Raw genomic sequence first — 27,981 nt, forward strand, 5'->3', positions numbered from 1 at the left:
CCGAGTCTTATCCCCTGCATCTGGAACCCGCCTGACCTCACCCCCCCACCCACTAAGCCCCACTCCTCCTTCATCCAGACCTCCACTAAGCCCCCCCCCTGCATCCAGACCCCCACTCCCTGCACCCAGACCACCATTCCACTGAGACACCACACTCAACCTCCACCCCAATGTGCCCCACCCCCCTTCACCTGGGCCACCCCAAGGAGCCCCACATACCTGGATCCCCACCCCAGTGAGCCCCAACCACCTGCACCTCACCCAAACCCTTCCCCAGCACTCAGACCCCACTGAGCCCCCAACATCCAGACCGCCCGCCAAGCCCCATCCCCTACACCCAGACCCACCCTGCTGAGCCCTAACTACCTTCATTTGGACTCACTTGCAGATTTCCATTTTCCCTGCCCCTGGAATCTCCTCCCAAGCCCTTGTGCATCAAGATGCCCCCCCTGCACCCAGCCCCCCACTGAGCTGCCCGCACCCAGAATGCCCCATACAGAACCCTCTCACTCCACACCTGGATCCCCCCAGACTAAGCCCCACCACACTTGGATCCTGCTGGGCTGAGCCTGCCTGCCCCACACGTGGTGCACCTGCACGTCCACCAATGTAATATATGCCATCATATGCCAGCAATGCCCCTCTGCTATGTACATCGGCCAAACTGGACAGTCTCTGAGGAAAAGGATAAATGGACACAAATCAGACATTAGGAATGGCAATATACAAAAACCTGTAGGAGAACACTTCAACCTCCCTGGCCACACAATAGCAGATTTTAAGGTGGCCATCCTACAGCAAAAAAACTTTAGGACCAGACTTCAAAGAGAAACTGCTGAGCTCCAGCTCATCTGCAAATTTAACACCATCAGCTCAGGACTAAATAAAGACTGTGAATGGCTTGCCAATTACAGAACCAGTTTCTCCTCCCTTGGTTTTCACACCTCAGCTGCTGGAACAGGGCCTCATCCTCCCTGATTGATCTAACCTCATTATCTCTAGCTTGCTTCTTGCTTGCTTATATATACACCTGCCCCTGGAAATTTCCACCGCTTGCATCCGACAAAGTGGGTATTCACCCACGAAAGCTCATGCTCCAATACGTCTGTTAGTCTATAAGGTGCCACAGGACTCTTTGCTGCTTCTACAGAACCAGACTAACATGGCTACCCCTCTGATACTGGCAGACTGGCCACTCCAGCCATTCCCCATCCCTGTCCCTGGGAGATGCACGAGTCCTGCTGCTGCTGCACCCCTCGTTACCACAGCCAGGGCAGCACCTATGGGAGCCACCCAGGAGCGCGCCATGGCCAGTCAGGGGGAGACGCCTTGCGGCCAGAGCCCGGTCTCCCGTGATGCCAGGCACGGAAGGGCCAGGGCACCAGGGTGTCGGTAGGGAAGCACCATGGCCAGTCACAGGGCCCGGACGGGCGGGTCTCGCGTCTCACGCTGCGGTCACCACGCGCGAGCCTCTAATCAGGGACCCCTGGCCTGCAGCGTCAGGTGGAACAACCCGGGCCCCGCCTCCAGTGCCGCGCGCTGCTGTTCGGGCCCCCGACAGCTCCCACAACTACATTCCCCACAACTCTCTGCGCCACGCAGAGCCACTCGCAGCCCGGTCCGTCAGCCCCCTCTGTGGCAGGTCGCGACGGGGTGGGTGTGTGTCAGCCCACAGGCACGAGCTCGCGTGCACACGTAACCACCGCCCCCAGGGTGCGGGCAGGGAACGATGGGAGTTGTAGTTCTGCGCCACACAGCTGATGGCCCGCCCGCGCCGATTGACACCCGCGCCTTCCAATCAGCAGCTTCACAGGCTCTCGCCCTCAACTGTTTGGCGCGAGTCTGCTGGGTTCACGACCCTCTGTGCCGCGCGCCCGCTGGAGAGGGGGCGGGGGGGCTCGCGCTACGATCCCCGCCAGGATCGGGGGGGGGGTCTCCCTTTCCCCGCTCCGAAATCCCAGCCCCTCGGCATCTCCCCCCGCCGGGGTCCGCCCCATGGCGCTAATGGCGGGCGTGATCCGGCGGCTGGACGAGGTCGTGGTGAACCGCATCGCGGCCGGCGAGGTCATCCAGAGGCCGGCCAACGCCATCAAGGAGATGCTGGAGAACTGGTAACGCGGCCGCGGGGCACCTGCCCGATGTCCCCCCGCTGCGCACGCGGGCAGGGGCGGGACCGTTCGTGCGCGCGGCAGGGGGCAGTTTAGCTCAGCGCAGCCCGAGCGGCTGCCGACCGCCTGGCGGGGCGGGGCCGGCTTCGGTCCCCCGGCGCCTCGCGCCCGCTCCCGTGCCACAGGGCGCCTCACGGCGGTGCCCCCGGCTCGCCGCGTGAACGTGCCCAGCGGCTGCCCTGGAGGCGGAGGGGAAAGGCCGCTCCGGGGGGCGGGAAACGCCACCCTTGGTGTTCCCCTTCACTGCACCCCGGGCCGCCAACTGCCGGCTCACACAAACCCCGCCCCAAGGCCCCGCCCCTGCTCACCCCGATCCCCCTCCCTCTGTTGCTCTCTCTCCCCACCCTCACTCGCTCACTTTCACCGGGCTGGGGCGCAGGGGTGGGGGTGGGGCTGAGGGATTTGGAGTGGGGGAGGGGCTCTAGGCTGAGGCAGGGGATTGGGGTGCAGGAGGGGATATGGGCTCTGGGGTGGAGCTGGGGATGAGGGATTTGGGGTGCAGGTGTAGGCTCCAGGCTGGGGGTGGAGCAGAGGGGTTGGGAGTATGGGATGGGGCTCCTGGCTGAGGCAGGGGCTTGGGGTGTGGGAGAGGATACGGGCTCTGGGCTGGGGGTGTGAGTTGCAGAATGGGGTCATAAATGAGGGGTTCAGGGTGCGGGAGGGGCTGTGGGATGGGGATTGGGATGTGTGGGGGCGGGTGAGGGCTCCAGCTGGAGATGCAGGCTCTGGTGGGGGGGCCAGGGAATCAGGAATTTGGGCTACATGAGAGGGCTCTGCGCTGGGGCTGAGGGGTTTGAAGGGTGGGAGGGGGATCAGTGCTGGGGCAGGAGGTTGGGGCATGGAGGTGGGTGAGGGCTCCAGCTGGGGGTGCAGGCATGGGTGGCAAGTTTGTAGAAATTTTGGTGGTGCCCAGAACCTGCCCCCCCCAAACTCCGCCCCCACCTACCTAAGGCTCTGGGCAGAGTTTAGGGGGGCAGGTCTGGGGTGCAGGTCCTGGGCTGGGGATTAGGGTGCAGGCTTTGGGAAGGAGTTTGGGTGCTGGGTGCAGGCTCCGGGCTGGGGCAGGGGGTGGGTGTGCAGGAGGGGGTGAGGGGTGCAGGCTTGGGACGGAGTTTGGGTGCAGGCTCTGGGCTGGGGGTGGGGGTGTAGGAAGGGGTAGGTGGTGCATGCTCTGGGAGGGGGTGCACGCTCTGGGAGGGGATTTGGGGATAGCAGGGAGTGCAGGGTGAGGGCTGTGGGGCTGAGGATGAGGGGTTCATGATGCAGGAGGGGGCTCAGGGCTGGGGCAGAGGATTAGAGTGCGGGGGGATGAGGGGTTTGGGGCATTGGAGAGGCTCAGGGCTAGGGCAGGGTAAGGGCAGCCTGCCTTGCCAATAGCGGATGGCAGGCACTAGGACTCTGGGGCAGCAGACAGCAGTTCTGCTGGGAGCCATTCTACTCCGGCAGCACAAGCAGGCAGGGGAGAGGCGCGTGCTGCTTTCTGTCAGGCAGGGATGCGGCGGGTGGGGGGGACACACGCAGGGGGAGGGGTGGCAGGCGGGGGCGGGGACCTGCTCGAGGCAGGGATGCGGCGGGGGGTAGGGAGGGGGAGGGGTGGCAGGCGGAGGCCGGGACCCGCTCCAGGCAGGGCCGGGGGAGAGACCCAGTTCCAAATATTACTGGAGCAGGGCACCCGGCCCTGAATATTCCTGGTGCTCGGGCACCACAAACATATATAACCTGCCGCCTATGGGTGCAGGCTCTGGGGTGGGGGAGGGTGCTCCGGGATGGTTCGGAGGGTAGGAGGGGGATCAGGGTTGGGGCCTGGGAGGAAGTTGGGGTGCAGACTCTGGGCAGCGCTTACCTCAAGCAGCTGCCGGAAGCAGCGGCATGTTCCCTCTCTAGCTCCTATGCAGAGGCATGGCCAGGCAGCTTTGTGCATTGCCCCATCCACAGGTGCTGTCCCTGCAGCTCCCATTGGCCACAGTTCCAAGCCAGTGGGAGCTGCAGAGCAGGCGCTTGGGGTGGGAACAAAGTGCGGAGCCCCCTGGCTACCCCTACGTGTAGGAGCCAGAGGGAGGACATGCTGCTGCTTCTGGGAGCTGTGCGGAGCCAGGGCAGGCAGGGAGCCTGCCTTAGCCCTGCTGCACTGCCAACCAGACTTTTAACGGCCCGGTCAGCACTGCTGACCGCAGCTGCCAGGTTCCCTTTTTGACCGGATGAACTGGACACCTGGCAACCCTGATTTAACTCCTCAGTGCTTGCGGGCAACACACCCCCAAGTGTGCTGCTGGGATTAGAGAAAATAGGCTAACAAGCCTCGACAGCGTTAAACTGTGTAAAAATACACCACCACCCCTTAAGGGCAGCTTTGGGCTGCAAGGTTTATTGCATGGTATTATCAGTCAGAAAAGAAGGAACCGGCTCCTGGTGTCTTTGCCTTTTGGTGCCTGGCTCCAGAAGGGGGAGAAAGAGAAAAATAAGGGAGACTGATGCCATGGCCCCAAAAACCCTCATAACAGCCGTGTTGAAAGGTTAGACTCCTTGCAGTTAGCTGTTTAGTAATTGTTATGAGAAAAAGGAGGAAAGGGGTGTAATATAAATTGCAGTATAATTGCAGACTAGATTTCTTTGGAAGTAAATGTCACTTAACTGAACACTAAGAGATGCTTTGCTTTTTGCAGTTTGGATGCCAAATCTACCAGCATCCAGGTGATTGTTAAGGAGGGAGGGCTGAAACTCATTCAGATCCAAGATAATGGGTGTGGAATCAGGGTAAGTAAACCTACTGGACAGGTACAGGTTGGTGTAGTGCTTACTTGTGGACTTTGTTTTCAGACATTCATGATAAAATTTTCCTTACTTTAAGAAATTGTGGAAATAGAAATGAAATGTTAATGTGTGTCTGTCTTTCTCGTATAGAAAGAAGATTTGGATATTGTGTGTGAGAGATTCACTACAAGCAAATTGCAAAAATTTGAAGATCTGGCTAGTATTTCTACATATGGGTTTAGGGGAGAGGTTAGTTCATGGTTAACAGCTTGTTCATTGCCACTATGCTGTTGTAAAGGGGTGTAGTTAATTTCTGATTCCTGAAGTCATTTAAAAAAGATGAGAGTTCCTTATGAGACTCTATCTTGGCGCTGAGTGTGGGTTGGTGTGCGTGTGGGGGAGTGTTTAGGGTGGAGGTAGAGTGCAAGGAGAAGATGAGTGATGTGGAAGCCAGGAAGTGTGTGTTAACTGAAGGGGATGGGTAGACAAATCCATTTGAGTGATCTGGTGAAGATTAGTTTTTGGGGTCACTGTGGTCCTCTTTCACCATTGATATTCGAGCACTAGGGAGCATGTTGGTTTCTCTCCCAGAAGAGATGGAGCTGTTTGGGTCGGGGAGAGTAAAGAGGAGGAGATTGTTGGAATAAGACCCAAACTATGGGGTAATTAGAACTGCTGACTGAGATCCCAGAGCTGGTGGTAGTGAAGCTGACTGGTTTGCAGAGATGCTTGGCCTCCTGGCAGAAGATTACAGTACCACCAGCAGGATAATTGTATCGGGTGGCAGAATTTTACATGTGGCTCTGTAGGGGAACCAAGTTGGAGATAGATGGATTAAGTGCTGTTAATTCTGAATCACCCCCTCTCCCCTTTAGTGCCTATGACCCTGGTAAGTTTCCCTGCCACTGCTTCTTTTGTGAAGGATGTGCTGTAGCCATGTGCCTTCAGAAAGAACAAGAAGTAGTTACACCCTTAAAAATCACCATCATAGGATTAGTGTGTATTTACACTCAGTATAAGACTAAAAACTGAGGAAATATGCAAAATAAAAGCAGGTTGTACAGGAAATGCATTACTAAAAAGAGGTACAGTGGTTTTGTTAATGCAGCTAAAAGCTTCTGTGCAAAGGAAGGAATAATAATTACAATTTGCACCCTGTTATCTCTGAGATCTTACAGCTCAGAGAGCTCTGCAAACTGGGAGGGAGGGAGACAGCCACATGCCCTGCTATCCCTTGACCCACACTGTGAAGTTGCAAGCATGTTGGGGTTCTCCTGTTGGCTTAATTTAAAACTGGCTCCCTTTGAGATCCACTCCCATGAGCAGTGTATGTTTAAATGGATTCACAGGGAGTTCTTCCCCTTCGCCAACTGCCTGCAAAATGTAATAGTTCTCTCTTTAACAAAAGTGATAGGCCTTTTTATCACCACTTAACTGTAATTAGCTCTTCCTAGTTCCTTGATCATCCCAGCTCTTTGGAAGATCTAGGGTTTAGCCATGTCTTTCAATCTCACACAAAATAATAAAATTAGAAGTTTTGAAAGCAATCAAAGAAAAAGCACATCCTATCCTAATGCAAATATATAAATATGTTATAAGTATATTTGTTTCAAAACACATTCCTTGGTTATTTTCAAGGTAACCTGAAAAGGGGGGGGGGGATGGGAATGAATTTTTGCTTTATGATGCATTAAGAAGACTAGAAATAACTTTTTAAATTTTAAATAATGTTGTGAATTTTAAGGCGTGTCTTTTCTGTTTGGGTGGAGCTCTCCCATCAAGAACCCTGAGATGTAGGTTGGGGGCTCTTTAGCCCTTAATTTTGGGGGCTTTTTTTTTTTAAAGTATTTCAGTTTCTATTTAAAAAAGAAAATCAAGAAGGTAAAAAGCTATTTCCTTTAAAGGAAAATAGTGCATTAATTAAGAACTGTCAAGCCTTTAATTATACCAGTGTCACTGTTTCTGTGTCAATACTTAGTCTATCCAGCGTTTGCTATTAAAATGTTGACATATACCACTTGCAAGTAATTAACAAATAGGGAATATCACAGTAACACAAATTACTTGCAAATGGTAAATGTCTACATTTCAATGGCTACCACTGTAGAAGTATTAATTCCAAAATTAATATTTCCTTGAGTGAGGTTTATAAAAGTTCATTTTTTCCCTCTATAGGCATTGGCTAGCATAAGTCACGTTGCCCATGTTACTGTCACAACTAAAACTGCTGATGCAAAGTGTGCATACAGGTATGCTATATATTCACTCTCTAAAAAGTTTGTGTTGTGTGTGATAAACATTTATTCTCTTTTCAGAGTTGTTAATGATATGGATAGTATTTTGGATACAGATAAAATCATGGAAGGGATGATTTTAAGAGGAGGGCATGGACATTCAGGACAGAGGAAAAAGGAGAGAGTTTCAGGCATATGGATGGCTACAAAAACGTGCAAAGATCACATGGAAGAAGAATAAAATGGAGCATTGTGGAGGAAGCTGTAGTAGGACCAGAGATGACAAGCATGGGGGTGGTAGAAGGAAGTGAGAGCAAAGATATAGGCAGAAGCACAGTTGTGGATTGAGTGCTCTTTATTCAGACCAGAGGCTCTCAAACTGGGAGGCGTGAGAAGCTTTAGGGGGGGGGAAATGTACAGCATACATTTTACCCACAGCAATGAATAACTAGCAAAGCTGATTCCGCCAGACATATAAGGTCCTCAGATGTTGCTGTACATTTGACTCTAGATGCCACTGTGCATTTTTACAGATTTCTGTTAAGCTTGCATAGTATTATACAAAGTCATTGCCATCTGTACGTTAATCTGTTTGCTATGACGTGGTGTGCACATTTAATTGTAAGCACTGATCACAATCACAATTTTGCTTTTGCTCTTATTACAATGGATTGTTGGTTCTGTTTGTATCAACACCTTCTTCTTCGAGTGCTGTCCCTGTGGGTGCTCCACTCTAGGTGACGGTGCGTCCCGGCGCTGTCGATCGGAGATTTTCGGTAGCAGTGCCTGGTTGGGGCGCACGCACCCAGATGGTATCTCCCGTCCAGTTGGAATCTTCCAGGGTGCGTGCGCCCCACACCCTCCTCAGTTCCTTCTCAACCGTCCTCGGCTGAAGACGGGACTCGGGGCAGTGCTGCCTTCTTTTCCCTAATCTCTATAGAAAACATAGAAATAGTTATTAATTAATTCCCAGTTGTTTCCCTTCCTTTAGTATAGTTACATAGTTAGTTACTTAGTAAAAAAAAAAAAAAAAACACCTCAGGCTTGTCTCCCCTTGAGACACTTCCTCGCCTATCTCAAACTCAGAATGCCAGGAGCTTCAGGCTTCAAGAAATGCATCTCCTGTCAGGACTCCATGCCACGGTCAGATGGTCACTCCCAGTGTGTAAAGTGCCTCGGGGACACCCACATCCCCACAAAGTGCCAACACTGTGCGAGCCTCAAAACAAGAGCTCGTCGTGACAGGGATCTGCGCCTCAAGATCATTATGATGGAGAAATCCCTGCAGCCACTGTCGGAGACGGGAAAAGTGGAACCCGCTCCCACACGCTCCCCAGCCAGATCAGAACCGGTGGGGAGCGTCGCTTCACCCTCCCTGGAGCGGAGGCACGAAGCGGGAAAGTCTCACAAGCGAGACTCTAATAAGGGTAAGGGGTCTCCTGCGAGATCCCTACCCTCTCTGCTGGCAGCACGAAGTACTGCTGCTTCAGCCTCTTCACATGCCTCAGCTGCTGCTTTGACAGAGCTGACAGGCAGGGACCAGACTTCCCGCTCTGGGAAGGCACTTACCCGTTCGGTCCCCTCGGTGCCGCAAACGGCTGCAGCACGGACACCTCGCTCCTCCTCGGCACCGAGGAACGCTACGGCACCAGCACCACGTACCTCGGCACCAGCAACAGCCACGGTGCCGACAGCGCAGTCAGCACCGGCACCAGCAACAGCCGCGCTACTTTCAGCCTGGTCAATTTCAGCGCTGAAAGCAGCCGCGATCCCGCCAGCGCGCTCTGCCTCAGCAACAAAAATAGCTGCGGTGCCGACAGCTCGATCAGCCTCGGCGCCGAGAAGAGCGTCGGCACCCAGCCACTCTGCTACACATGCACTAGCAGCAGACCCCCTGCAGGGGGCGTCCAAGCACAATACAACAGGAGACTCTCTGTCACTCTCGCCTAGTAAACAGCTACAGCAGAGAGTAGACTTAGCTCAGCCTAGAGAGCAGGAACGACAGCTGCTCACTCAAAGGGACCTTTTAGTGCCACCTGAGCCTCACTCTCCACTCCTGGAAGCAGAGGACTCCTTCCTTGACCTGCCACTTTCTCCACCTGAAATGGCTTTCACCGACGGTGACCTTGAACTGCAACAGCAGGCAGAGTTCTCCCCTCCTGCTTCTCCTCCACAGGCACCTTTACCACCTCAGGTCACGGCTCAAGTTCAGCAGCCTCAGTTTCCCTATGCTGCCCCTCCGTGGGTGATGCCTGGGTTCTCCTACCCCATGCCTTGGCCGCAGTGGTACCCGTGGCAGAATCCTCCTATCAATCACCTTCCTTCGGTACCTCAGTCTCCTGCTCCATCCACTTCCAGGGTGCCTGAACCCCCTCCTGAACTGGGGAGCTATGCACCATATCCTGATTCGCCTAATCCTAACTCTCCATCAGCCGCAGATGAAGCCAGCCTCCCTCCACCTCCACAGATCGTGGACGACTGCAAACAGTTCCAAGAACTCTTTAAGAGGGTTGCGATCAGCCAGGATATTCCCTTAGAAGAGGTTCAGGAGAAGCAACACAAACTCCTTAAAATCCTTCAACCGTCTGCACCCTCGAAAATCGCGCTCCCTATAAATGAAGCACTCGTGGAGCCAGCTGACACTCTCTGGCAAACCCCAGCTTCTCTGGTACCAACTTGCAAGAAGGCTGAGCGTAAATATTACGTTCCTGCAAAGGACGCAGACTTCCTATTCTCTCATCCACCACCGAACTCCCTTGTCATCGATGCAGTGACACAGAGGACCAAACATTCACAATATCGACCTACCCCTCAGGACAAAGACCTTAGACGCCTTGATGTCCTGGGACGCAAGGTTTATACATCCTCTACACTACAGTTCAGGATTGCTAACTACTCTGCCCTCCTCGCCAGTTATGATTTCGATAATTACAATAAGCTTTTCGAATTTGCCTCCTACATACCAGAGGACAGAAGAGCAGACTTCAAATCAATCCTGTCTGAGGGACAATTAATCTCCAGAACAGCCCTACAGGCGTCTTTAGACACGGCGGACACAGCAGCCGGTACTACCGCAACTGCTGTGGTTATGCGCAGAACCTCATGGCTCTCTGCATCCGGCATTCCTAAAGAACTCCAGACTAAAGTGGAGGATCTCCCATTTGACAAGGACAAACTTTTCTCCCAAAAAACTGACGAACTCCTCCATACCATGAAGGATTCCAGAGCGACACTGCGCACCCTGGGCATTCAACCATCTCTTCCCAAGAGACAGCGATACCAACCCTACCAAAGAACACGTCAGTATTATCGCCCTCAATCCAGACCGTACGACACAACTCGGAATCGTAATAGACCTCCCAAACGCAGACAAAATCAAAACCAAGCCACCACCTTCCGTCCACAGGGCAATAAACAACAGTTTTGAAGTTTTGGTCGAGGGTCTGCACGACCACCCCTTGATTCCACCACTTACTTTCCCATTTGGCCACCGCCTCCAGTATTTCCAACATGCCTGGCAGCGGATCACACAGGACCGCTGGGTCCTCGAAATAGTTCAGACCGGTAACTCCATTCCTTTTATTTCCTACCCTCCTACCCTTCCCCGTCCCTCTTCAGGGACCCCTCCCACGAGCAGTTACTTCGCACAGAAGTGGCTCACCTTCTGCAATTAGGCGCAGTGGAGCCTGTGCCTCTGCAACACCAGGGGACAGGTTTCTACTCCCATTACTTTCTAACACAGAAAAAGACCGGGGGATGGAGGCCTATATTAGACCTACGCCGACTGAACAAATTCGTGAGGACACAAAGATTCAAGATGGTCACACTGGGCACAATAATACCCACATTGGATCATGGGGACTGGTTCACAGCCCTCGACCTACAAGACGCTTACTTCTACATATCAATTCATCCAGCTCACAGACGCTTCCTACGATTCACAATCGGTCACGATCACTTCCAATACCGAGTTCTTCCTTTCGGACTCTCCACGGCTCCAAGAGTTTTTTCCAAGACCTTAGCCGTCGTTGTGGCTCACCTCCGCAAACACGGAGTCACACTTTTCCCCTATCTAGACGATTGCCTCATCAAGGGCGACTCCTGTGGCAACACACTTCAAGCCACACGTCTCACCATCTCCCTCTTTACAGCCTAGGTCTCCAAATAAACACCCCAAAATCCACCCTGATACCCACGCAACAGATAGAGTTCATTGGAGCTCATCTCGACTCAACCCAGAGCAGGGCCTCGCTCCCATACAACAGATTCCTCACTATCACACAGCTCATACGCACACTCTCTACTCGTCCCAGGACACAAGCAAGAATCTGCCTACAGCTCCTTGGTCACATGGCAGCTACCACCTTCGTGGTTCAACATGCCAGGCTACATATGAGATGCCTCCAGGGCTGGCTCAACTCCAATTTCAAACCCAGCAGACATCCCTTAGGGATGCTGCTAACTCCTCCTCCCAATGTTATAACTTCCCTACAATGGTGGACAAGTCCAGAAAACCTCTGTACAGGGGTTCCCTTCCAGCAACGATCCCCAACGTTCATGCTCACCACGGATGCTTCCCTGATAGGTTGGGGAGCGCATCTAGGAGAACACAAAGCACAAGGTCGATGGTCTCCATCAGAGACGCATCTACATATAAATCTCCTAGAACTCAGAGCAGTGAGGAAAGCATGCCTTCACTTTCTTCCCCTTATAAAGAACAGATATCTGCGAGTTTTAACAGACAACATAGCATGTATGTATTACATAAACAGACAGGGGGGTGCCAGATCACATTCCCTCTGCATGGAAGCCATTCGACTCTGGAATTGGTGCATACAACATCGAATACAGATCATCGCCTCCTATCTACCAGGCTGCCACAACACTACTGCCGATGCACTCAGCAGGCACTTCTCCACAGAACACGAGTGGGAATTGCACCCCACAGTACTCCAACAGCTTTTCTCCCACTGGGGCACTCCATCAATAGATCTCTTTGCCACGACCCGAAATCGAAAATGCCCCCTGTTTTGCTCCAGGGCGGGACTCGGGACTGCATCCCTAGGGGATGCATTCCTCATTTCATGGAACAGTTACCTCCTGTACGCCTTCCCGCCTATCCCTCTACTACACAGGGTTATTCGGAAGATCGCGGACGACAAGGCCTAGGTCATCCTTATTGCCCCGGCTTGGCCAAGACAGACGTGGTACCCTTACCTTCTCCGTATGTCCTCCCGTCACCCATGGGCTCTCCCCAACAGGCCAGACCTCCTTTACCAGGACAACGGGCGGGTCCTTCATCCCCAACTCCAGAAGCTCCACCTCACGGCCTGGTTCCTTCATGGTTCCAAACCCATGAACTAGCCTGTTCCGAACAAGTCCTACACGTCCTCCTGCACAGTAGGAGAGACTCCACCATAAAACCTACCTTCAGAAGTGGAAGCGCTTCGCTCTTTGGTGCTCACATAAACATTTAGCACCCAACAATGTGACTCTTCCTAACATTCTAGATTACCTCCTCGAACTGAAACAGGACGGACTTTCGCTTAGCTCCATCAAAGTGCACCTGGCGCTACCACCTTCCACAAACTTTTGGATGGGTACTCACTCTTTACACACCCCACCATTAAACGCTTTCTCTCTGGCCTGCAAAATCTCTACCCTGAAATTCACGCAACAGTGGCTACATGGAATCTTAACCTCGTTCTTCATGCTCTCATGAAACCTCCATTTGAGCCCTTGGCTACCTCCTCTGATCTCCATATGTCCATGAAGGTGGCTTTCCTAGTTGCCATAACGTCAGCAAGGAGAGTTGGAGAAATAAGTGCCTTGATGGCCCACCCTCCATACACAATCTTCTCCAAAGATAAAGTCACTTTGAGACCACATCCTCAATTTCTTCCTAAGGTGGTATCGACCTTCCACCTCAACCAACCTATATATTTACCAACTTTCTACCCCAAACCTCACAAAACACCACAGGATGCAACCCTGCATACTCTCGACGTCAGGCGAGCAATTGCCTTTTATTTAGACAGGACTAAACCATTCCGCAAGTCTCCACGACTCTTTGTTTCAATTGCCGAAAGATCCAAAGGCACGGCTATATCTAAACAATGTCTGTCCAAGTGGATCTCTGACTGCATCAGATCCTGTTACCGTGCGAAGAATCTTCAACCGCCCGAAGGCATAAGAACTCATTCCACTAGAGCCATGTCGGCATCCATTGCCTTCCTACACAATGTTCCTATTCCCGATATCTGCAAAGCAGCTACATGGTCATCTGAACACACATTCGCAAAACACTATGCTTTAACGCAAGACACCACGGCAGACACAATAGTAGGTCATACAGTACTATCTTCAGCACTTCCTGCCGTATCTCCAAAGTCCCACCAACCATAGTGGGTACTGCTATACATTCACCTAGAGTGGAGCACCCACAGGGACAGCACTCGAAGAAGAAGAGAAAGTTACTCACCTTGCAGTAACTGAGGTTCTTCGAGGTGTCTGTCGCTGTGGGTGCTCCACTCCCTCCTCCCCTCTACTTTGGAGTACTGAGATGACTCTCCACGGTAGAGAAGGAACCGAGGAGGGTGTGGGGCGCACGCACCCTGGAAGATTCCAACTGGACGGGAGATACCATCTGGGTGCGTGCGCCCCAACCAGGCACTGCTACTGTAAATCTCCGATCGACAGCGCCGGGACGCACCGTCACCTAGAGTGGAGCACCCACAGGGACACACATCTCGAAGAACCTCAGTTACTGCAAGGTGAGTAACTTTCTCTTACTGTTTCTGATATTTAGTGAGAGTTGTGTGTTGATTTTTTTTTTAATCGGTAAAAATTGTGTGGCGGGACAGGGGCGTAAACTACTACAGACAACGAAGGGGCGCAGTCAAATAAGTTTGAGAACCACTGGTTTAAACTACAGAGGTAGGTAAAGTTGCTGGGTTTAGTTAATTTAACATAATATTTTTGAACCTTCATATAAGATTTCTATTTTAGAGACCAATCTAGGGCAAACTTTCTTGTCCATTTTTCATCTTCAGATAAAATGATATAGGTAGAACTGGTTACTTGATATTTCCCATTATAAGACCATGTTTTCACTTAATCCCTTGGGCTGAAATTTTCCATGCTGGGTATCTGCCTCAGACTAAATTACTTGGAGAAATTTTATCCAAAATGGTTCATCTGTTCTGAGAATGAGGCTAGGAAAAATATATTGTTTTGTCCATGTTAAAAATTCTGGCAACCTTTTCTTTGATAAGCTTTAGTGACCCCATACTTTGGAGCAAGGAGTTCAAATTTGGCAAGGGAAGTGGCCTTTGTAATGAGCCTTTTGCCATTCTGATGAAAACCTACTGAAATTTGGCCAAGTTATAAGCCTTTGAAAATTTACAATTTGCATATGCTCACTAGAGAGTTCTTAGATTTTACCAGCTAAATTTCCTGAAGATTCTGTCCACACTGAGCATATTCCTTTGTGCATATCAGTTATGATGCAATCTCTAATTACAACATTATATTTGAGGCTAGTCAGGGAACCTCATGGCTTAAGACACTCTAAATACAGGTGGTTTCTTGTTCAGATTTGTTTTTTTCCCCTTTCTAGGTTATGTCTTGCTTTATCTTATATAAACTGACTAACCCATTTCTTAAAGAGACGAGATAGGTGACATAATATCTTTTATTGGACCAACCTCTGTTGTTGGTGAGAGGCAAGCTTTTGAGTTTACACAAAGCTCTTCTTCAAGTTCAGAAAACTAGAAGACCTGAAGAAAAGCTTTGTGTAAGATTGAAAGCTTGTCTGTCACCAACAACAGAAGTTGGTCCAATAAAAAATATTACCTCATCCACCTTGTTTCTCTAATATCATGGGATAAGCATGGCTATAACATCGCAGCATTAACACTTTTGTTGACATATTTGTTTTTAATAATTGACATCTTCAAATAGTTAACTGTTCTCTTTCTAATTTATTTTTTCTTCAATTAAAAAACAACCTATAGGCACCCATCCAGTGCTTTGAGCCACTGCCCCATCAATTAAAAATCACAACATAAACAAATGACTGTCTATAAATATGTACCTTAGCCCCCACCCTCCTCAGCAACCTTAATCAAGAGGGGAGAAAGATGGCCTTTGCAACACATTTGGGAGGTTCATAAATCTGGGCTCTGGCAAACCAAACGGGAACAGACTGTACAATTGAGGACTCATAACAGAGAATCCCCTGCCACCAGTTCCCTTTTGTTTATGATGAAGGAGCTTCTGCTTAAGTCCCTTACCTGCTCTTAATTGTGGGATGAGGGGAGAGATGAATTTTCAGGTAACTGGGTCCCAAGCCATATAGGATACCTTGAATACCACCCTGAAGCTTATTGGAAGCCAGTGTATGTCACAGAGCGCTGGTCTGATGATGTACCTAAATTGAATGCCAGTTAATAAAAGTGCTGTAATATTTTGTATTGGACTCAGCCTCCAAGGTGTAGCCTTGGGGAGAGCACATTACAGTAATATAATCTCAAATTAACAAAGGCATTTTTACATGCCAAGTGTTTAGAATTAGGTAGGTTTTTAATTTAATAAAGTGATAATAGTTATCTAAATTCTATGCCTGGAAAGAGATGTATATTGGCTGTCCCCCGTATCTTAAAGTTTGTTAAAATTTATGGGAATTTTGAAGAAAAATATTTGGCCACTAGAGGGCAGTCATGTTGTTTGTTCACTTTTTTTTTATAGTAATGAAAGTATAGCAGGTTTCAGAGTAGCAGCCTTTTTGTTTTTGCAAACAGTGTTGTGAATATTATTCCAGGAATAAAAAAATGGGACAGTTAGGAGAAATTCTCACTTAAGAGATTTTCCTTGCCATTAGAGATAAGGTTTTTAATATAACTTAGAACTACTGTATTTTCTCTTAACAGGAAATAACTTTGGCTTATACTAACTATACAACACATAGGTAGGGACTAGAAACATATACTATATAAACTGATTAATCTGTATAACTCACTAAAGCAATTACATCGTTCAAAGATCCTAACTGTAATACTTCAATAGTGCAATGAATAAATTGCACGGATGGGTTTGTAAGATAGTATATTTGTAAGGCAAGTCTGCTCATCTAACTTGTCGCTTGCTGACAGCACTGTCCTATGGTCCATAACAAGGAAATAGCTGAACTTCAAACAAAAAGGAATGAGTTACAATATCCTCTGTTGTAGGATGGGGTTGGAAGATTCTGTTTTATTACCTGAGCAGGTGGGAGTGATTGCAAATACATAAGAGAATGGAATACAATTGTGACTCTTACTCGTCCATAAGAAAAGGGGAGGGGGGGAATTGCAACCAGTATAAATAAAAATAAATTAAACCACATATAAGCTTGATTAATCATGCAAATTAGTAATTCTTTTCACATTATTCATTTTATTTCCTCTTCAAGTTTTTAGATTACTTAAGCTCTCATTCAAGACTGATATCAGAGCCTAATGTTTCTTGTATCAGAAAATTCTCAAATATATGTTTTATATTCATGTAAATATGTCAGTGACATAGAAGTTCAAAAAATGAAAAATAAAACTTGGATCACCCTGAAAAAACAAAAAAACCCTCAACCCTGACTGGACTGGCTTATTTCCTGAAACCCCCTTGGCCCTGCCCGATTTTTCACAAGATTCATGTCTGATTCCCCAATCTTACCCCCCGACCCCTAGCTACATCAGTGTCTGACAACTATTTATTTTGTTTTATATTAGAGCAAGCTATTGTGATGGAAAACTGAAAGCGCCTCCCAAACCTTGTGCTGGAAACCAGGGGACTCAGATCACGGTAGGTGGTGGTGGTGGTGATTGGTTATCTGTATTACCATAGTCCTAGCCCAGATCATGGACCAGTACCCTACTATGCTAGGTAAACACAGAATAAGAAGATAATCCATGCCCCTCAAAGGATTTAGGTTATTTGTCTGTCTTTCTGGCCTGCACGTCTACAGCCTCATCAACTAAGATGTATTTTATAATTGTCATTCAGTTTTTGTGACTTGTGGAGTATTTTACAGATTTTACAACAACATAAGTGCTTTGTGGAATCTGTCCAAAGACTGTAGGGCAAATTACACAGGATCCTCTTCCTCTCTAGGTGGTGGCACTGTATAGTGACGTGGGAGAAATATTTAATTTTGTTATGTTTGGACTTTACATGTAAGCATTGGGAGAATGAGGTGAACATCATATTTAAAACCATTCAATATTGAATTGCATCATAAACTTACTGGGACACTGGCTTCCAAATCCAGTGTTAGGTCTAGAGTGTTAATTGACCTAATCACCTAAATAAAGAATCGGTACATAAAACACAGATCGATATTGTGCAGTAGATGTAGCAATATGGGAAGAGAAGAGTTAGTGTTTTTTCCCATGCTGCTCAGACTTGGAAGGAGCTCCCATGAACATATGTAAAGCTACCTCATTATCCTTCTCCAAAACCCACTTCAGAACACTTTTTCTGTGATGCCTACAAAATACTTTACAACAATTAAAGTGCTGGTGTGCTGAGACCACTGCCTATCATTCTGACTTGTATTGTCTCATTGTTTCCTTGTACTCCGCCAGCTGTCTATCCATCTTTTGTCTCTTGTTTTACACTTAGATTTTAAATTCTTTGAGGCAAGGAGTATGTTCTGTTTGTACAGTGTCTTATGCAAAGGTGTCTGGTCCATGCTGAGGGCTTGCAAGTGTTATGTTAATACAAATAATTAATAACAATAATAGTGGTAGCAACTCTTATAACATAAAAACAGGAAACTGAATTCCCCCTAATGTTTGTGCCTCTAGGAGTCCAACAGTATGTTTAATGTTAATTTGCTAATTTTAATGAAAACCTCAGATGTTTATTATTTCAGTTGATCCTAAATTCACACAAGGGACTGTAGCAATGGATCTCATTACTTAATTTGCGTTGCACTAAAATACACTGTGTCTATAATTGTCAATTGCAATGTCAGGATTTTTACCTGAGAACTCTTCTTTGAGTGTCATTTGATCTGAGGACCATTTGTGCCTTCTTGTGAAACATACAGTTATCAAAAGTTTTGTGATACTTCACTATCTTTCTCTAGAATGGCATTTTGCTAGGTGAAACTAAGCAGCTAGAGTACAGCTGGAACATAGAATTGTTCATAAATTAAAAGATGTCCAGACCATTTAGGTGATTTTTTATATCAAGAAGATTGGTTCAAATGAAATAAGTTTTTTAAGTCTTATTTCAGTATGTGATTTTATTTTTAATATTTTTTTTTAAATAGTGACACTTTTTTTTAATGCAGGTTGAGGATCTTTTTTACAACGTAACTACAAGGAGGAAAGCCTTAAAAAATCCAAGTGAAGAGTATGCAAAAATATTAGAAGTCGTTAGCAGGTAAAGTACTGAAATAAAGAGCTCCAGCTTATTTTATCTGTTGAGTTGCTTTTCTGTGTTGGTTAATGTAGGACAATCCCATTTTATATCCAAATATCTGTTTGATAAATTAGAAACCCAAAATAACACCAGAAACCATGGATATTACTTTCATGGTGGTGTCAGGCTGTCATTATATTGACGACAAATGCCATTGGATCAAATTGTGAGATCCTTACAAGAGTGAACTCCCATTAAAGCCAAGTCAGAGTGAAAACTAAGCAAGGACCTTATGATTTGGCCAATTGTGAATAAATGCATTGGAATTCTCACCTTCCCAGGGATAACTGAACAAGTCGACCAATTTCCTTCTCCCTTTCCCAGAAATGGAGAGTTTATTCCATTGTACGGAAAAAGCACTAAGGGTGAGATGGAGCTTTTGCTGTTCCTCATAATACCAGGCAGTCTGACACTGGAATGCTTTAGCTTTTGCCTAGAAGTGGTAAACTGATAATTTCCAAAAAGAACCTATTATAATTTCCTATATGTGGAGTAATCTACATTGATCTTTAAATTTCATGTGGTTTGGGTGGGTCAGGTAATAGCAAACTGTTACAATCTCATGTGGCAGTTGGTTTGAACTGAATTTCTTTTAAACTAAAGAAACTGTTGCTGTATAATAAGAAATGTAGTTATTTTGTTCACATGGACTTGCTTGTTAACTGCTTTAGTAGAGTATGGAGTGACAACTTGTCATTTATTCTTTCATGTACTGCAGTTTTGTTTTGTACTTGTTTTTCAGGTATGCCATCCACAACTCAGGCATCAGTTTTTCAGTTAAAAAGGTATGAAGTTACAAAGGTTCTACACATACTTACATCAATTAAATAAAGAGCCTGGCCTTTTCCCATGGATTTTGTAATGGGAATAGTCTGTGAGGTGGCTTTCTTTGCATGTAAGAGAATTTGTTTTTCTGTAATCTGGACAAACTACACATCAGTTTAAAATAATAAATCCAGATAAAAGTTGAGCATCAACAATTCAGATTTTTTCTTGAGCTCACAAAGCTAACACTTATTTGTTTGGTTTTCTGAGATGCTTCGGGGGTAAACCAATCTCTGAGGAGTTAAGATGAGACATGGAGCGGGGATAGATTATCCCACACCTGCCTGCTACGGGGTCTCTTGAATCTCCCTGTGAAGTGGTGTTGGCCACTTTAGGAGACAGGATACTGGACTAAGTGGATGGTGGGTCTGATCCAGTCTTGCAGTTTCTATGTCACCCCCTTGTTTGACTGCTTTCCCTATTACTGGGATTTGCATATTTTTTTAGGAATTTAGGAATTCTTTAGGAATTTTCATTTATTGTTACAAATCCCTAAAACAAGAAGTCTTAAATTTTACTGCTTCTTAAATTTAAAATTAGGGGGTATCATATTTAAACTGCTAGAAACTAGATGTCTTTTTATCTAAATTGGAGTCAGGTTTTTGTAGTGAACTTTTCCCAAATAAGCACTGTCTATACCATGAAACTTACTTTTTGCTGAACGTTGTCATCAGTAATGCGTACAGCTGAACTGATGCTGACCATGGTTTAGCTGGAAGTGTAGCCAAAGACAAACCAGCTGATATGATGCTGAAAGTAGCTGCCATTTATAGTAGGGCTTCCAACATTGCTACCACTGGTGGTGGTGTAAAGTTTTTGTTTAAAAAATAAAAATCCCTACTGTAGATAAGATCCTTTTTTTTTTTTCAAATAGTGATGCAAAGGAGAAAGGAAAATCAGTCTATAATGAACACTAACAGAAACGTCATAACATTGAGGTCCTGCACAATACTTCTTTATTAATAAACTCTTATGCCATCATATGCCAGCAATGCCCCTCTGCTATGTACATCGGCCAAACTGGACAGTCTCTAAGGAAAAGGATAAATGGACACAAATCAGACATTAGGAATGGCAATATACAAAAACCTGTAGGAGAACACTTCAACCTCCCTGGCCACACAATAGCAGATTTTAAGGTGGCCATCCTCCAGCAAAAAAACTTTAGGACCAGACTCCAGAGAGAAACTGCTGAGCTCCAATTCATCTGCAAATTTAACACCATCAGTTTAGGACTAAACAAAGACTGTGAATGGCTTGCCAATTACAGAACCAGTTTCTCCTCCCTTGGTTTTCACACCTCAGCTGCTGGAACAGGGCCGCATCCTCCCTGATTGATCTAACCTCGTTATCTCTAGCTTGCTTCTTGCTTCCTTATATATACACACCTGCCCCTGGAAATTTCCACTGCTTGCATCCGAAGAAGTGGGTATTCACCCACGAAAGCTCATGCTGCAAAACATCTGTTAGTCTATAAGGTGCCACAGGATTCTTTGCTGCTTCTACAGAACCAGACTAACACGGCTACCCCTCTGATAATAAACTCTTAGTTTTCAATTGCTTCAGCCGCTTCTAAAATATCTTTTTGTTCTTGATTTTTTAATTATCAGCCAGCAGATTTCTCAGGATTTGCTTACAAATGTAGCTTTCCTTTAGCTTATTTTTATTTATTTATATTTAAATAATGAGAGAGACCCTTGAATAAAGGCTGTAGTTACCCGGACAATTAATGTTACAACATAGCACCAACAGTGTTTTTAAAAAGCAAACATTCAGATAAGAGCAAAACTCAACTTGGTTAGCCTAGCTAGGTTAGTCAGCCAGCTAGCCAGCCAATGACAAAAAAGCTCCTTTCCAGATCTGTGTTGTCTTGGAAACATGCTCTCACCTTTCTGTAAAAATCCTGTTAAATATATTACTTTTACAGCATGCCCAGGTCATCAAATGCAGGCTATTTTGGATCAAGTGCTTATGCTTCTCTCTCTATCATTTTCAAACAAAATAAAAAGTAACCAAAAGCACCTAAGTGACTTAGGAGCCCCAAACCCTTTTTTAAAAAGTCATATAGGCACGTAGGAGCCTAACTCCCATCACTTTCAATAAGGCTTGACTTTCAGTTGGATTTAAGCTTCTAGATACCTAGGTCACCTTTTGAAAAAGTTACCTATTTGAAAATGTTATGTGATAGGGCAAGGCCAGATGGCTACAATAAAGTAGTGAGGAACATGTATGTTAGTCCCAGGCTAAACAAATCCCTGGTACCATGGTAACCAAATGGCAGTTGCTCCAGGTTAATCAAGACACCTGGGGTCAATTAAGATCCTTCTAGAAGGCGGTGGCGATAGCTACATTGATTGGGACACCTGAAGCCAATCAAGGGCTGGCTGGAACTAGTTGAAAGCCTCCCAGTTAGTCAATGAGGTGCGGGTACCAGGAGCCGTGCTGTTGGAGGAACGAAGTAGTACAAATCCATATTGGGTGTAAAGAGGGAAGCCCTGAGGTAATGGTGAAGGAGATATTGAGTGGAGGCTGCTGTGGAGCGTCACAGGGAGCCTCTGAGGCTAGCGAAATCCGCCAGGAAACGCAGGACCCACAGAGTCAAGGACAGAACTTTGTCACAGTTACCTAAAGACTTTAATGCTATTAAAATATTGTTTATTTGGCAAATGAATAAACCACATTTCTTGCATTCGATAGTTTTCTCATGAATAGACCACTCATGTCACTCTTCAAACTTGCACCTGGAGCTGTTGCCCACTATTCCGATATCTTGCAACCACACATTCAGGCACTTCAATGTTGCCGTTACAGCTATACCTGCAATACTCTCCTAGTATAGCTGCAGCTTATACTGACAAAGTACTTTTGTACTGGTTAGGCAAGTGAAATAAGCTATGCCTACCAAGCGCTTTCTTGCTGATATATCTGTGTACCCTAAGGGTTTTGCCAGCATATCCCTATCCAGTCGTGTTAAGCCAGTAGTGTACACCTGACTTAATCTCCTCTTTGCATAAATATCTACAGACTTTTTAAAAAAGCAAAAAACAAACACCCCCCCCCCCCCCCCAAAAAAAAAAAAACTTCAGGCAAAACAAAAACTGAGTTTGTGTCCGATATGTTTTTGCAAGCTCAGTAGAAAATGTCTTGCAGTTGTTATTGAATAGATTTCTAAAACTTCAATAATAATTGTATTTGTAAACACAGTGACACTAATTTCTTTTCTCTTTTATTTTTAGCAAGGTGATACGGTGGCAGATGTCAGAACTCTATCAAATGCCACAACAGTCGACAATATTAGGTCCATTTTTGGAAATGCTGTTAGCAGGTATGTTAACCATAAAGTTGTTTTTAAATGAAATCCTATTTTGTAGCTCTATTTAAAATAAATAATTAAAAAGACCCAAAATCTCTGTGATGATCAGAGTATTTCATAGTAGTATGGTGCAAATGAATGTAGTTATTGAGTCAGCATACTACACTATTTAAGTTAAGATAAAGTAACGTAGGGTTTTACTGCACGGCCGAGGAAAATCTGCGGCTGGCTTGTGATGGCTGACTCGGGCTCATGGGGGTCTGGCTGGGGCTGTTTCATTGCTGTGTAGACTGCTGGGCTGGGGCCCGGGCTCTAGTACCCTGAAAGGTGGGAGGATCCTAGAGTCTAGACTCCAGCCTGAGCCCAGAAACCTACACAGCAGTGAAGCAGCCTTGCAGCCCTAGGTCTGCTAGCCTGAGTTGCCTGGTACGGGCCAGCCAGGGGTGTTTAATTGCTGTGTAGACATATCTTTAGTAGCCACTGAGCTTCCCAAGAAGAGTTCCACAGTGAAGAAGCCTTAGACTGTATTAACTTTTCAGCAAATTCCCTTCAGGTTTAATGAAGATGGGGAAAGAACAGGGCTGTCCTTACCCATACGCAAAGTACGCAGCTGCATAGGGCACCAGGAAATTGGGGCACCCAATTTCCTGGTGCCCTGTGCAGCTGTGTGCTGCTCCAGCCCCTGATCCACCCCTTCCCCAAAGCCCCCACACTTGCTCTGCCCCTTCCCCAGCCCTGCCTCTTCCCACCCCTGCACTGCCCTCACTTCCCTGAGGAATGCTGCAGGGCTGGGCCTGCACTCACCGGTGGTGGGAAGTGCAGCAACCTGGTCCCAGCCGCGCAACCGCTGAATGCCGGGGCCCAAGCCAGTCCCGACCTCCTCCCCCGCCCCCCACGGAGGCCTGGGGCCAGACTTCCCCCCTCCCCCGCCCCCATGGAGGGCTGCCCCCACCCCCATGGTGGGACTGCCTAGGGCTCCAGAATAGCTAGGGACACACCTGGGAAAAAACAATGCACATTGCACAGCTCTCTAACTCACAGAAGGGTCTTTAATGTATCCAAGAACAGGGTCGGGGGAACTAGGAATATTGCCACATAAGTGTCTGATCTTCCCCTCAGTGTGCAGAAAGGGAACTGTCTGTACCTGGAGAGAATCTTCTAAACACTGATCTAGAAGACAGTTTGGCCCAATATCTTCTAGAAGTGCCCAGCCACTTCCTACACTGGTGAATTTCAGTATTTCCTCCTATTACACCTTACTTGTTAGAACTAGTAATTCCTTTAAATGTGCTTTTCTGAAATGTTACATTTGTTTTTGTACAGTGACTATAAATTGGAATGAGAGCTCTCGTTGAACAAATCACAAGAAAGGGGTTATAAAAATATCCCCTACGCCAGAAAGTCTCAGCAGTAATTGTAGGAAGAATCCCTCCCATAAAATGCTTAACTGCATACATTTCATAGAACAGTTTTGCAGAATGCTTTGCTGCCAACTCTGTTGGGCTCTTGCCAACACTGATAGGAAGGTCGGTTTAATTCTGTTACTAACATTAGAAATTACAGCTAAGGAATGGAACTGACTGTGTGATTTTAAAAATCACATTAACTCCTTTCTAGGGAGTTATAAATTACCTAGGCTTAATAGGATTTCCTTGGCCAATGTAAATAGGATCTAACTGGGCTTATAAGAGTTTTACAAACTGTGATGGAGACTAATATAGTTAAGACCTGTCTGCACTGACCAGGAGAAATGTTTAAGCACTCTCCACTCTCTACCAGCATCCTACCCCTTAATGCAAATCAGGTAAAAGTGGAGATTGAAAAGGTATGTAGGTCATAGTTTCAGGAAAACTAATAATCAGTTATGGAGCCAGTGACAATTTTAAAGTGTCTCTTGGTCTCTCAATGCTAGTAACATGTGCCTTAAACCTTGAGAGTACTGAAATCCATGCTTGCCAGTGATGATGTAACAGTCATTCCTAGTCCTTGATAGCCACAGGATCTTGGACAATGTGGCATGTTAATTTATTGAAAAGCTACTCTGGATAATTTGTAGAGGCTTTGACATTTTTCTTTCTAATTGTACTATCAGTTTGAGGGTACATGGTAAATAAGACTACTTGGCTTCATTATTTGTATGAGTAACAATTTTATGTGCCAACAAAAACATTTAAAACTCTTTAAAAGGATTCTCATATTCGGTAACTATCACATAAACAAAACATCTGCACTGTTGTCATTGCAGAGTTGTTGTAGCCATGTTGGTCCCAGGATATTAGAAAGACGAGGTGAGTGAGGTAGTATCTCTTGTTGGACCAACTTCTGTTGTGAGACAAGCTTTTGAGCTTACACAGAACTCTTCTTCAGGTCTTCAAAAGGTACTCAGTGTCACAGCTAAATACAAGATGGAACAGATTGATTAGTGTAAGGAGTTAACACGTATTCCAAAGGACCATTCAAGGTGAAGTGACTCAGTAACACCCCTCCAGTTGCAAGGGCAAAAGGAAGGGGTGGGGGGGACTGCAGTTGTGTGGGGTGTGAGTGGGTTATAGATTGTTGTAATAAGCTATAATTTCATTGTCTCTATTGAGTCCATGTTTTTGCTAGACACTAAAAGTTATGAATTTAAGCTCTCAGGCTCATCTTTTGAATGTGTTGTGCAGATTTCCTTTGAGAATAAGGACTGAGAGGTCAGAGACAGTGGTCATTTTGTGAAAACTGTTCTCCCACAGATGATGTGTTTGTCTTTTATCGTTATTCTGTGAGAATTCATTTGAGAGTGTAGTGATTGTCTGGTTTCACTCACATAGTTGCTATTGGTAGAGACCTGCGTGGATACAAAATGTGTATCTGCGATGCACATATCCACAGAGCTGTAGGGCTCTACTGGGAACCGCAGCGGCAAAAACAGCAGCCTGGCAGGCTGCTGCTTCCAGGAGCCAGCACCCTGTGCTGGCAGTTCCTCCAGCGTGGCTGTCTGCCCCCAGCCCCATCCACTTGGGCGGGCACCAGACTCACCATTAGCTGTCCCTGGTCGTGCTAGTGCAGTGGACATGGCTGGGGCGGTACAGCCACGCTGGAGGAGCTGCCAGCACAGGGCACTGGTTCCTCCTGGGAGCTCTGCTTTTGCCACTGTGGTTCCTGGTAGAGTCCTGCAGCTCTGCAGATACTGATCCACATCCATGGATGTGGATATCTGTGGATTTAAATTTTGTATCCACGCAGGGCTCTAACTATTGGAAGGATTTAACAATTTAGTGCATTGGATGATATACCACATGTTGTGAAAGGAACGTACAGGACCCATGGATCTTGAAAGGTAAATTGTGGAAGGTGTTGATCATTATAGCATTGGAGATATGTCTACAGGTTTTTCATCTGTGGTTCTGGCAGGGTCTGGTGCTGCTTTGAGTGGTGTGTCATGGTCTGTGTGGAACTTGCTTCTGATGATGAGGTTGAGGAGTTGTTCAAAGGGCAAAAGAGGGATTTAAGGAAAAATTTATTTCTTTACATGGTCCCCATAGAATATGGGTTGTTATTGCTTGATACCCCATATGGGTTCCAGTGTGGGGTGGGAGGTGATAACTAGGGGTGTGCAGTCAGAGAGGGGTTTATTTCTGTAATGAAGCAGGTTTTCTCGGGCTGTTTGGCCCATGCCATGGCTCAATTTACTTCTCTGTTGGAGAGTCCTTGTTTGGTGAAGGCGGTTTTAAGTCTGTCAAGGTGTATATTCTGTGGTATCTGCGTGCCTGGCTGCAGATAACAGATTTTTGGTGTGTTTGGAGTGTTTACTGGATCTGTGAAGGCGGGTATGGTGATCTGTGTGTTTCTTGTATATAGTTTTCTGTAGGGTTCCATTGTTGAAGTGGATCATGGTTTCCAGGAAATTGATGCTAGTGTGGGAGTTTAATGGATGGGTAGTAGTTGTGGTGGAAATCCTGAGGGAGTTGTCCAGATGATGAAAATATCATCTATGTATCTGAGGTGTATCATTGGATTCGTGGTGCATTTGTCCAGAAATTTTTCCTCAGGGTGGCCCATGAAGAGGTTAGCATATTGGGTAGCCATCCTAGTACCTGTTGCTGTTCCCATGGTTTGGACAAAGTGTGTGGTGTTGAATGTAAAATTGTTATGGGTGAGGATAAAATGGAGCATGAATTTGGTGGTGTGTTTGGGGTGGATATCTGACTACATTTCCTAAACAATCTGCTCTGCCTTATATTTAGCTTTGACACTCTGAATACATTTCCCAGACTTGAAGAACAGTTCTGTGTAAGCTTGAAAGTTCTCTCTCACCAAGAGAAGTTGGTCCAATAAAAGATAATACCTCACCCACCTTGTCTCTCTATATAACCAAATTCAAAATGGTGTATTTCTATTTGCTGGTAATGTAACTATCTTAAATGCATGTCAATAAACGCTTTGCACAGCACTGCGTATTTTCATGTATTCTCTTTCAAAATAAAAACTGTCTACAGAGAACTGATAGAAGTGGGCTGTGAAGATGGGAAGCTGGCCTTTAAAATGAAAGGCTACATAACGAATGCAAACTACTCAGTGAAGAAATGCATGTTTTTACTCTTCATAAATCGTAAGTGCAAAGAAATGTGTATTGTTGGTATATACTTTGTTTCTTTTTGTATAATTTTTAGCCGAGTGTACATCCATTTCTTTCTAAAGAACAGCAGCATCAAGGCTTTGAATGTGCACCTTTTTGAAAATCACATAAGGGCTAAATTCTGCCATTGGTGAGATCTTGTAGTAAGCAGGGAAGTCGAAGTCAAACCAAATGTTTACCTGTCTGCAGTGTTTTGTGGTCTGGAGTGTTATAGAGTGGCTGGAGCCAGGTCCAGCCTACAGTCAGGGCCGGCTCCAGGCACCAGCCGGCCGGGGGGGGCGGCGGGCGCCGGGGTGGGGGAGGGGGGGGGGGCACGCGGGGCGCGGGGGCGGGGGTCGGGGGGTGGGGGGGGGGGTGGGGGGGGCCGGGGGGGCGGGGGGGGGGGGGGGGGGGGGGGGGGGGGGGGGGGGGGGGGCCGGCGGGGGGGGGGGGGGGGGCCGGGGGGGGGGGCGGGGGGGGAGGGGGGGGCGGGGGGGGGCGGGGGGGGCGGGGGGGGGGGGCGGGGGGGGGGCGGGGTGGGGGGGGGCGGGGGGGGGGCGGGGGCGGGGGGGGGGGGGGCCGGGAGGGGGGGGGGGGGGGGGGGCGGGGGGGGGGGGGGGTGGAGGGGGC

The 27,981-nt window shown here is 47.0% G+C and overlaps 1 protein-coding gene across 5 annotated transcripts in view; it reads left to right on the forward strand.

Moving 5' to 3' along the window:
* Positions 1 to 1,637: 1,637 nt before the first annotated feature.
* Positions 1,638 to 27,981, forward strand: part of MLH1 (mutL homolog 1) — a 47,680-nt gene continuing 21,336 nt past the window's right edge. The window contains exons 1-10 of one of the 5 annotated variants that reach the window (XM_039522771.1): positions 1,638 to 1,896; positions 1,935 to 2,111; positions 4,832 to 4,922; positions 5,070 to 5,168; positions 7,095 to 7,168; positions 16,918 to 16,990; positions 18,486 to 18,577; positions 19,359 to 19,401; positions 22,678 to 22,766; positions 27,233 to 27,345. In XM_039522771.1, coding sequence (XP_039378705.1) covers positions 1,730 to 1,896; positions 1,935 to 2,111; positions 4,832 to 4,922; positions 5,070 to 5,168; positions 7,095 to 7,168; positions 16,918 to 16,990; positions 18,486 to 18,577; positions 19,359 to 19,401; positions 22,678 to 22,766; positions 27,233 to 27,345 — 1,018 coding nt within the window. In that variant the 5' untranslated portion in view covers positions 1,638 to 1,729. Of the gene's footprint in view, positions 2,112 to 4,831; positions 4,923 to 5,069; positions 5,169 to 7,094; positions 7,169 to 16,917; positions 16,991 to 18,485; positions 18,578 to 19,358; positions 19,402 to 22,677; positions 22,767 to 23,962; positions 23,981 to 24,136; positions 24,281 to 27,232; positions 27,346 to 27,981 lie in introns of those variants that run through there. The other 4 variants (XM_039522769.1, XM_039522770.1, XM_039522773.1 and 1 more) reach the window with 4 other exon arrangements.

Source organism: Mauremys reevesii, linkage group 2, assembly GCF_016161935.1.
Source record: "Mauremys reevesii isolate NIE-2019 linkage group 2, ASM1616193v1, whole genome shotgun sequence".
NCBI classification, from domain to species: Eukaryota; Metazoa; Chordata; order Testudines; family Geoemydidae; genus Mauremys; species Mauremys reevesii.